This window comes from Peromyscus maniculatus, chromosome 18 (assembly GCF_049852395.1).
Source record: "Peromyscus maniculatus bairdii isolate BWxNUB_F1_BW_parent chromosome 18, HU_Pman_BW_mat_3.1, whole genome shotgun sequence".
In the NCBI taxonomy this organism is placed as follows: domain Eukaryota; kingdom Metazoa; phylum Chordata; class Mammalia; order Rodentia; family Cricetidae; genus Peromyscus; species Peromyscus maniculatus.
The window spans coordinates 5,707,025-5,717,974 of record NC_134869.1 but is presented as its reverse complement, the minus strand read 5'-3'; the positions used below and the strand labels follow the sequence as shown (position 1 = coordinate 5,717,974).

Genomic DNA, 10,950 nt, shown 5'->3' with positions numbered 1-10,950 from the left:
TCAAAATACCAAAGAATCCAACTTAAAAAGTGGGGTACAGATCTAAACAGAGAATTCACAACAGAAGAATATTAAATGGCCAAAAGACATTTAAGGAATTGCTAAAAATCCTTAGCCAAGAGGGAAATGCAAATCAAATGACACTAAGATACCATCTCACTAACAATCTCATAGTGTGAGTGAGCTCTACTGACACTGGGGGAATATTCATAACTAACAATGTAACTTTTTTTGAGCCTACCAATCTCTAAAATTCTGAGCATCTTCCGTGGGTGAATATTCACTTCAGAGGTCTCATCCCTACTACTCCCCTTTACGCTGACCTCATTTCTAAGCATCCTTTCTTTCTCAAATTATTGATTATTAATCTTAAGGAAGGGAAAAATCCAACCCTGGACAGTGCATGCAAAATGAGCTTTCAACTTCACTGAGATAAAGTTTCTAATGAAGCAGAGGCCTAGATTTCTGGCTTTGGAAGGAGGATCTACCTAAAGGCTTCCATTGTGAATCCAGAGGCTCCTGAAAATGGCACCTTGGTTTCAAGTCACTTTTGGGTGAGGTATGTAACAGGGATAAAATAGCTATACTAGGTGACATCAACACATGGACATTCTACTGTATCCTGGAGGGCCTTGACATGCCATGTGATGTCACCAGTGTTGTGGCAACACCAACTGTCATTGGGGCATTTGTGCAATGTCTTGTGTTTCACCTACAGACATGCTGAATAGACTGAACAGGATTCTTGGAAGACAGGATGGAGAGCACAGGGAGACCAAAGGGAGGCAGAAGGAAGATGGCCTTCAGTCTCCATGTCACACATCAAGAAATAAATGGTCCTGGGGAAAGCGCAGTGAGTCCTGGGAAAGGGATGGGGAGCTTCCTGAAGGAGGAAGGCTTGACCTGCTCCTCTGAGTTCCTCAAGAGCCGAACAAAGTTGAGGATTTTCAAGGTTAGTTTGGCAGAGAAGCCAGGGATGGTAAAGGCTGCAGCTGCTCTGTTGAGGGCCCTCAGCTTTCACTCTGAGTGTGGAGGAAGCACATGGGGACTAAAGAGGTTTCAGTATCAGCCCAGCAACTCACCCACACTGGATGTCTTTTGGTGTGTGTCACTAATAACAGAGAGTAATGTCCCCTGGCCAAAGCTAGAGGCTCTCACATTTTAAATAACAACCACTAGCAGGGCAGGAGCTACCAAGTATTGCTTCATGTCAGTAATCCCTATGGTTTCTGACTTCCTGCCCTCTCACTAGCCAGTCGTCTGCTCTCTACCTTGAGTGCAGGACTGGGACATCACTCTTCCTGTAAGTATCTGTTCTTGGTGTCAGAGGGCTCACCTGTGGATGCCCAGTTCATAGCTATTTTCAGTCACACCTTTCAATGGTTGATAACAACTTTGCTAACATCATGATGGATGGAATGTATTCTCCTGACGCTTTTGGTAAAAGTTTCATCTTTACCTATGGACTTATCATTGCTCTGACAGGACCCACATAATCCTCCACCATCCTCATACATTGTAAATGCCCCATAGATCTTCTCTGATGTGCTTATTCACCTCGAGGAACTGACCTTCCTTCCCCATTACACGGAGCTATTTTCTTAGCATCCTTTATTTCTCATCTTGTTAATTAGAGATCATTAGGATGAGAAGAGCCATTTCTGGGCATAGTTTGGAAAATGAGTCTTGCCCTCCATACATGATGAACTATTGAGTTAGAATGAACTAGATTCTAATGAATCAGAAAGATCTGGATTGGAAGGAGAAGGTGCTGAAGGCCTTCCCCTGTGTTTCAGGGAAGGCTCCTGGAAAGGTCAGCTTGGCTTTTGGTGAATTGGGCAAGAGTTTGTTATCAGATAGGTGAAGGCTTTTGGCAGTGACCCTAACAGTCTCTTCTCTGGAAATTCTATTGTATCCAGGAGAGCCCTTGGCATCTTTTGTGAAATCACCAGTGTTGTTACAATGCCAAATTCCCTTGAGACATTCATTAAGTGCATATAGGGTTCACCAATCAACATTTGGCCAGATTGAGCATACTGACTGGAAGAGGGATCTCTGGTTTTTTAGGGAAGAGTTGAGGCCAGAACTGGACCTTCTAGTAATGGGGTTCAGTCGCCGTAATCATCTGAAGTCATGCGTCTATGCTGCTTCTCTGGGTTCCAAAAGAGCAGATCCAAAGTGGTGGTTTCTAATGGTTAGTTGGCAGAGGGCCAGGAATGGTCAAGGATGCAGTGCTGTGCTAGGACCTTTTTCATTTTATTCTGATTGGCAAAGAATGCCAAAGGAGGCACAGAACCACTAATGAGTTATCAGGGTAGGATGTTGCTGCACTTTATCCTCAGTGGATTTCTGTAGGTTTCATGGATATCTGATATAAATACCAGAGAACAAAACTGTCCATCCATGTACCCATGTCTCAGACATTCACTTGCTTTTAGTCCTGCACACAGGTTATCGGGCGGGGAGGTACAAATCACCAGGGAGTCCAGGACTTTCTTGCATCACATCAGGTATCAGGTGACAATTCCAAACCAACATGGCTGGCCTTGCTTATGCCTTTCAGGGACAGTGGGGCTGCAGTAGGGCCTGAGGCATATATCTATCCTCAGAGATTGGAGACAGACACATTGCTTATGGCCCCCAGTTTAAGGATATCTGCTCTGAATTTTGGGCCTTTGTTGGGTTTCATGCATTTCCTCTTCCTCAGGACTCCTCTTGGGACTCCACATGATCTCTCTTGGACCTATGCCATTCATTAGTACAAATTCACTGTGTTTATGTACCTACAGGCACTACTAGGAAGGCATCATCCACACCCTTCTTCCTCACTGAGCAGGAGCAGCAGCTGAACCAGGTGGATAAACTGACCCTTCAGCTACAGATGATGACCAAAGAGAGGAATGAACTGCTTGAATTCCTCACCCTTTATAACAACAATGAGTTGAACAACAGGTATTCATCATGCCATGTTCTCTGGTGACTGTCTTGACCCTACTGTGTCCTGAGTGCATCTGAGAGGCAGAACTGAAGCTTGTATGAGTAAGATAGGACACAGGCTGTTCTGATTCCTCCAAATGAAAAGGCAGAGCTGTGGCCTGAATCACAATGGGTGTAAGATCACAACATGCATTTCAAGAGGCCTTGACAGACATTGGCTTTTAGGAGATGCTTGGTGCTCTGGATTGAGTGTTTATATTTGACTATATTTTTGCCTTTTGCTCTGGGAACAGCCTGAAAGTCCTTGTGGTCCTACTCGGTCCATCTGTGTGTCTGGAAGGCCTGGAGTTCATCCCTGCTCCTCTCTGGTCTTGTTCCTTATACTATGAGACATTGCCCCCTACATGCATTTCTTTGATATCCTAACTGTTTGTGGATTTATGTGTGTGAAGTGTTCTCTAAGGGGTCAAACGTTGCAAACATGGCAGTGGCAGGTCTTACCTTTTTCACTTGTCTCTCCCTTGATAAACCATTAGATTACAGTCCTAAATTAATCCCCAAAGTTCATTCCATTTTGTGGACACTGACTCATTCTTGAAACTGAACACCAAAGTCCAACAATCAAAATTCATTACTTGGTTACACTGGCTAACCTGTCCCATCAGAGCTCAACAATTTACCCAGCCTGTACAGACCTTTTCTCCTTAAAAACCCACTGTTGAAGGCTGCTGCTTGCAGTCTGCCTTCCCTGATCAAGAGACAAGCTCCCAAACTATGCTTGCCCTGCTGCGTTAATAAATCTCCTTATGCTGAGGGTTGTGTGTTGAGTGTGTTCTGTACTGTCTCTGAGAGGCTCACTTACAGTGTGTGTGCTTGTGCGTGTTGTGTGCTGAGAGTCAGAGATTGATAGTAGGTCTGAATATTCACATGTCTTTAAGATTTCTGGTGATGTAAGTGCTGAGGCCAGGGAGCCCCACATTGATCATCACTGCTCTCAGCCTTTGTGCTCATCCTGGTCCCTCATTGGAATCCCCTTGGGTGTTTATAACACCATCTGAATGTAGTGCCTCCCCTATGTCACTACAGATCATGAGTTCTGGTTATCCTAGTAAGGAGAAAGAATCTCTGTTCTCAAGACAGTGGGAAAAATCATTGCAGATTTCAGATAGACCCCCATCTGTGGCTCAGACTCCTCAGACACTCTTAGCCAGCTAATCTGACCCTAGACGTCTACTGAGGGAGCTCATATAGTCCTGTCTCCTTCTCTATTGACACCCAGCCTTTCCTGGCCCTGGGACAGTAAGGCAAAGTCTAATGCACACCAGGAGGTCCAGTACATAGGATTCAGGGTGTGACATCCAGTGGCCTAGGATAGTACAAAACAGAACCTTAATTCATGTGGTCCCTGCCGCCTGTGTTCATGGGGTTCTTTGCTCCTGGGGTCATGCCCTACCACAGGCTGAAATCTGAGCTGGAGATGCTGAAAACACAGCATAAGAAGATGAAGTCAGATGTAAAGAAATTCCCCAAGGAGAGTACTGAGGCCATGTACAAGTGCAAGGAGCTGAGTGAGAAGACCAACACCTACTGGTGAGTGCCTAATTTAGATGGGACCCCTGAAATTGTTAAGGACTGCTTCTTTTAGTCTGAAGTTTCTCCAGTCCTGCCTGACCCAGCTGTCAGGAGGAATGTGTCCCACCCACTTCGTGCAGCCAAATGGTCCCAAAGACACACACACAGAGGCTTATAGTACTTACAAACTGTATGGCCAATGGCTTAAGTTTCTGGCTAGCTAGCTCTATCATCTTAAATTAACCCATTTATATTAATCTATGTTTGCCACATGACTGCTGTATGGCCAGGCTGCTGGCATGTTTCTCCTTGTGTGGCAGCTGGCATCTCCTCCACCTCTGACTTTCTTCTCTGACTCTCCTGGATTTTTCTGCATGGCTTCATGCTGCCTTGTCATAGGCCAAAGCAGCTTCCTTATTAACCAATGGGAGCAACACATATTCACAGCATACAGAAACACATCCCACAGCAGCTTCTCCCATTTTTCACCTTTGAACAAAGTTGGGCTGTGGTTCTAGCCTGTTTACCTCTTAGCAAGCAGCCTGTCTGATAGCTCTTGGACTTGTGCCTCCTAGACTGAGTTCTCCTAAGAGTGAAAAGTCTGAGAGCCCCTCCCAACATTTTCCTGTCAGCTTCTGGAACTTCTAGACAGAAAACATGGTTTTCACCATGAATGTTTTCTGTGGCTCTGGCAGGAGCTTACAGAGCTGGTTCATGAAATGTATTCCCATTGGGTCTTCTGTCCCCACTCAGAGCATGGTTTTCCTCTACCTGCTCATGTTTTCTCAATACTGTGAACAGGTGAGTACCAGGGTGTGTGGTGGAGAGGTAGGGGATCTAGTTTTCAGAGTTATTCCTTTTGCTGTCAGGGTATTCAGAAGTAGTTTGAATCTTTCTCGAATGTGGCTATTCTCTGGCTTTTGTCTGCACCTCAGTCATGCTGGCATAGCTAATGTGGCTTCATCCCAGGGATCTGGGGTTGGGTAGATGACACCTTGCAGGAATGATGGTATTGGGTGGCAGGAGTGCAGATGGAGGTGGAGCTCATCATTTTTGGTGATATTTCAGCACCCTCTACAGTCAGCTCCTGAGTGAATGGACTCAGCTGAAGGAAAAAGTGAGCATGTTGAAAGAGGACAACAGAAAACTGCAGGGGGAGCAGATTTCACTACAGGAGTCCTGTGAGGAGGCAAGGAGGCTCTGTGAGGAGGCCCATGAGAAGGTCTATGACCTCTGGACAAAGCAGCAGCAGATAGTTCAAAGCAGCAGGGCCAAGCTGCCCACCTGTCTAACCACACACATACATATACACACACCCATGTAACCATCTACTCACTTATCCAACTGACCCATCCCATCCATAGTTCATTATTGTGATCATTCACAAGTCTTTCTGGGGAGTTAGCCTCTTGGAAAGCACTGCATGACTGCCAAGGAAACCCTACTGCTCTGCTAGAAGCTGCAGCCCACCTAGGGAGACGGGTCAATCACTTGTCACTTACTGATATGTTAGTCCAGAAGGAGCGGTGTTATGATGGGAGCCACATAGGGAGTAGCACAGACATCTGAGTGATTGAGTTCAAGAATCAGGATCTCATTTGTTTGGCAGAGGTCATAGGAGATCAGAGGTAGAAACAGTATGGAAGGAGGAACGTCCCCTAAAAAAGCCAAATGACTGGGTCTTGTGGACATCTTTTGGGGTGTCATATGACATTTTATCCTCTTGTTTTCAGACTGCCATGGTGTTCTCTTTACCTGGTTAACCTCTTGGTTTACACTGACAGAAACTAAGTAACAGCTTGTCAATACTGTTTCCTGTGACTGGCATTGGCCAGTTCTACCATCCTGGATCTTATACTCAGAAGCTCACTGGATGACCAGGGATGTGGCAAGGGCTTATGACAGGCGGGAGTCAGGGTGGCAGATTTGAGATTTTAAGAGAACAATTTCTCCAACTACACCAACATAGCCTGCAGAAGCACAGCATGTTTCCCCAGGCATGTTTAGTCTCAAAATGATGGAAAGCAGAACTGTGGGTCTCACTTGAAACAGCTAGTGTAAGGAGTCTAAATTCAACTGGTAATGCCATCCTCATTCAGTTGATGTCCTCCTTATTGCGTTCTGTTCACTTATGATTTGAGGTGTGTGTTGTGTATGTCTGTGTGTGTGTTGTGTATGTCTGTGTGTGTCTGTGTCCGTGTGTTGGGGACCTACTCTGGACAGCGGTGTCTTGAACCTGTGTAACCTTCCACGATTTATCAAGCCTCGTGTAAATAGGAGGCTCTTAGTCTAACCTAGGAATGTACGATTAAATAAACTCTTGGAGCCTGTACTAAATCAGGTAGCTGCAGGGGCCTGGGACCAAAGCGACCTCCTGCTGACCCTCCCTTAGGAATTTTCTTTGTCCTCTCCTCACTCCTCCTGCTCCCCCTCCCTACCTGAAGCCCTCTTTATAAGCTCTAACACCCAGTCAATAAACGAGACCTTGATGCAACTCAGACTGACTCTGTCTTTCTTCACGCGCTTGGTCTCCTTTCCCTCTCACCCCCCATTGATTCCCAGGTGGTCCCTCCTCGAGAACCTCGAATAACCTGGCCTGCTGGACAGGTCATCTGTGTGTTGTCTTTATGTGCATCTTTGTGGGTATGAAAATATGTGTTTGAGCCTCTATGTGTATGTTCACTCACTCACGGAACAATGGAACATCTTTAAGAATGATGGAGACAGACTTCAGTGAGAAAGTACTGTGCCTAACCTGGTTAGTACCACTTTGCATCAGTCAAAGAACAGATGGTGTTGTCCATCATTCTGCATGTCCACATAGTTAACAACAACTAAAGACAGAAAATTGATGCAAGGTAAAAGTTTTGCAGGCATTTGTAGAGGCATAATTATTTATCTGCAAAGAAATCCTTTGGAGAAAAACAAACTAATGGAGTACATGGATGTGAGAAAGAGGCTACTGAGAGGCAGGAAAGGCTGCCTGAGGGTTTGTGTCCTCTATTCTGGGTGAATGGTGGCTGACCACTGATGACTTCCCTGAATCCTCTTTTGTTTTTCTCCTCATTGTCTGCTGCGATTTTCCTTTCACCTTTGCCTATCCTTGGTTAAGCTAAACTTGTCCTTGGAGCTTAGCGTGGATTTTATTCTCTGAGAAATTCTGCACAGCATAGGTGCTTGTGGCTACATCTCAGCCCAGCAGAAGTCCCACAGCTATGCTGAGGTGTGAGAAGAGGCTGTCTCAGTGCACTCCTTAGGCTCATCACACTCTAAAGCACCCACTCCATGCTGTGTCTGCAGCACTCAGAAACTGCTTTTATTCTGAACTTCTTCATACTGAGTTAAAATTCATGCTAATGGGGGGATGGCAGAAATGAAAATTCTGAGATATTGCTAGTAGAGTAAAATCGTTCAGCCCTGTGAGTAGCTATGTACAATTATTCAGAAAGTTGAACTGCAGACTCTAGGTGGACCATTGATTCTAGAATGAAAAGTAGGTGTCCACAGAGAATTGGGGACAACAGGGTTACAACAGGACTCATCACAGCACTCCCAAATAGAAACTATTGAGATCCCCATCATTGATGAGTGAAAACATGCAATGTGGTTCATGGAATATTGTGAACCATGAAATAATACATGCCATCATTTGGATGAGTTCGTCAACCTTCTGTTACTCAAAGAAATCCCTGACACAATCATGTTACTTGGAGGAAAGGTTAATATAAACTCCTGATTTTAGAGGTTTTCAAGTTTTCTGAGCTCACTGCTTTGGGCCTAAGGCAACCTGTGGTTTAGAGAGCTTCTTTAGGAGAAAGTTGCCCTTGAGGACACTGGGAAGCATTGTGTGAGACCAAGGGGCTGGTCCACTGCCATCCAGTGGTCCTGTGCTGGGGAACTAACCCTTCAATGCACAGATGGGGAACTTGCTAGGAGAGCTTGGTTTACTGGTCAAAAAACCCTGGGGTTCTCCTGTCTGTGTACAGGTTTACAAAGTAAGTACTACACTGACTGATCTGCCCACTGAGTTCTTCTCCCAGGTAACCAGGCATGCATGTGTTATACAGACTCACAGGCAGGCAGAACACCCGCACATCTAAAGTAAAATGAAACAAAAAATATCAAAACAGAGTAAAAGTACACAATCTTCTCCACATCCCTGTATTCAGAGCATCCTCTCTTTTCCTGCCTCTGGGATGGACGATGGGTAGAGAGGGTGTGGGTTAATGAAAGGTAACTTTCTTTTCCATGCTATCCCAGGTGATCTCTTCTTACAATAGTGTTATCTGGGAAACTAAACATGGATGCAATGTAGTGTGCTTGTATGTGTGGATCCATTTACATGTGTGTGTTCAAGAGTGTGTACGTGCATGCGTGTGTGTGTGTGTGTGTGTGTGTGTGTGTGTGTCTGTGTGTGTGTCTGTGTGTGCTTCCAAAGGTGTATATTTAAAGGGGTGCACACAATCCTCTCCTAAAAACACGATCTTCTAATGAACAGGAACATCAAAGACTTGAGGAAAATCTTCAGCCCCTGTTGAAGCAGAAGGAGCTGCTCACCCGGCAAAGGGACTTGGCATCACTTCAAAAGCTGCAGCATCACTTCACTGTGTCCCAGATGAGGTAGGAGCCCAGGATTCCAGAAGCAGGTGGATCCAAATGGGTCCGCTGTACCTGGATCTCTGTCCTCCTTGAGTTTCTGTTCATTTGGCAAAGCTCCCCACCACAGCTAGGGAAAGAACATCTCAGAGTGTCTTTACTGGCTCAGTCAACAAGAACTTATGTCCAGGAAGCCATATGGTTTCTCCTTGGTCTTAAGGAGATTGTGTCCTCTTCTTCCCTTCTGAGACCTCCAGTATCCTCTAAGTATCTCATCTCTAACATTAGATCTCCTCACACATATTCACATGGCAGCCAGAAACCTAGAGGGGATCATCAATCATGAAGGAAAGTGAGTCCTCCTGCAACTATATTTTCCATCATGAACGTTATATTTAGAGATAAATGTCTACACTTTGGCAGATTTGCATACAGCAGCCCAGTGCTGATTGCAGGCTCTCTGCACTATTTATCAGTTTCTCATGAAAAGATTTACACTGGTCATAAACAGAGTAGGAGTTGACAAGTTAATCCCATGCAGGGGTCTGGGCTGTAGGAATAATCCGAGCCTTCTTTGCATTGCTGTGTAGGCTCCACTAGAGGGCAGGCATAGAGTTTTCCAGGAGGTTCACATTCACCTGGTATCTAATCAAGGCCAGGTACATCTTCCTTGACCTGTGCCTCAGACCTTCTCATACTGATATTTCTCCAAAATGATGTCTTTGGACTGTTGGAGAAATATGCTGTTTCTTCTAATCCAGCACAGTGTGTATTTTCCAGTTCAACTTCTAGCAGTTTTTAAAAGTTGAGAAAAAAAAATCCTGCCCAGGACCTCTCTGACCCTTTTCCCTTGGGGAAGCAGGGAATGAACTCAGCTGAAAGGTAATGCTTGATTGTCTAGCTGAGTAGATCTGGTGAGGGCTCAAAAGCTGACATGGCAGGTCCCCCTCAGGCTTGTGTCCCAGCTGTCTTCCTCCCCTATGTTTGAAAACCTCCAGCAGGAACTGGAGCAGACCACAGCCAAGGATGAGAGCCTCCTGCAGATGGAGCTGCTGAAGCAGAAACACTATGTCTCAGGCAAGTAAGCCACCATTGAATCCCATCCCCAGCAGTCAGGGATCATGGGGTGTGTTTCCTTCCTTAACTTTTGTTTACTAGGGATGAATAGGCCCTGATTTTTCATGCCAGTGGCAGAGCAAAACTGTTTCTAAATCATATTTTCTTTACTGATTTTCCCTGACAGCACCTGTTAAGAAGCCTGAGAAGGCTGAAAGAAGCCAGAGACACTTTGAAGGCATGACATTCTACACTCCAGGTTCAAGGCCTCCTCAGAAAATGCCACCTCTTTTCAGCTTTGAACTCAACAGTGAGGCAAATATCAACCTACCCTCAGGCGATCCAGCCACGATATCATCCACATCTGTTGGCTCACTATCCCCAGAGAAAAGTTTGTATCAGAAATAAGTCTAAGATACAGAGAACACACAACAAATTACTAAAAATCCTGACTCCATATGTGATGGGAAATCTGACAAGGAAGACTGTGTTTATGTCACACTGCCATCTAGACAGACCACACCAAAAGCACAAGAGTCTCTCTACTGCAGTGCTGAAGCTGACGCCATGTCATGGGCAAGTGTAGCTGAAGATAATTCACTACAGAGAATAAGCCAGTTCCTTACATCATTTGTGCTTCCATAGTGAAATTACAAAGAAAACTGTAATTTCCTTAATATTTTTGTTTTATATCTTGAAATATTTATGCATTGGTTTTTGGTTTTCTTCATTTTCATTTAAGGTTTTGTTAACTTTTGTTATTACTTTTCTTCTTGTCATTGTTTTAAT

General features: G+C 44.9%; 1 protein-coding gene across 2 annotated transcripts; it reads left to right on the top strand.

Moving 5' to 3' along the window:
- The first annotated feature begins 688 nt into the window (after window positions 1-688).
- On the top strand, window positions 689-10,182 carry LOC143269371 (disks large homolog 5-like). 2 transcript variants are annotated; one of them, XM_076554474.1, is made up of 4 exons: window positions 689-853; window positions 2,790-2,952; window positions 4,396-4,527; window positions 9,008-10,182. In XM_076554474.1, the coding sequence occupies exons 1-4, from the start codon at window positions 697-699 to the stop codon at window positions 9,045-9,047; spliced, it is 492 nt and encodes a 163-aa protein (XP_076410589.1). In that variant the 5' UTR covers window positions 689-696; the 3' UTR covers window positions 9,048-10,182. The 2 variants fall into 2 exon arrangements, with proteins under 2 accessions (XP_076410589.1, XP_076410588.1); XM_076554473.1 differs by lacking the exon at window positions 9,008-10,182 and adding an exon at window positions 5,578-5,979.
- Window positions 10,183-10,950: the final 768 nt, after the last annotated feature.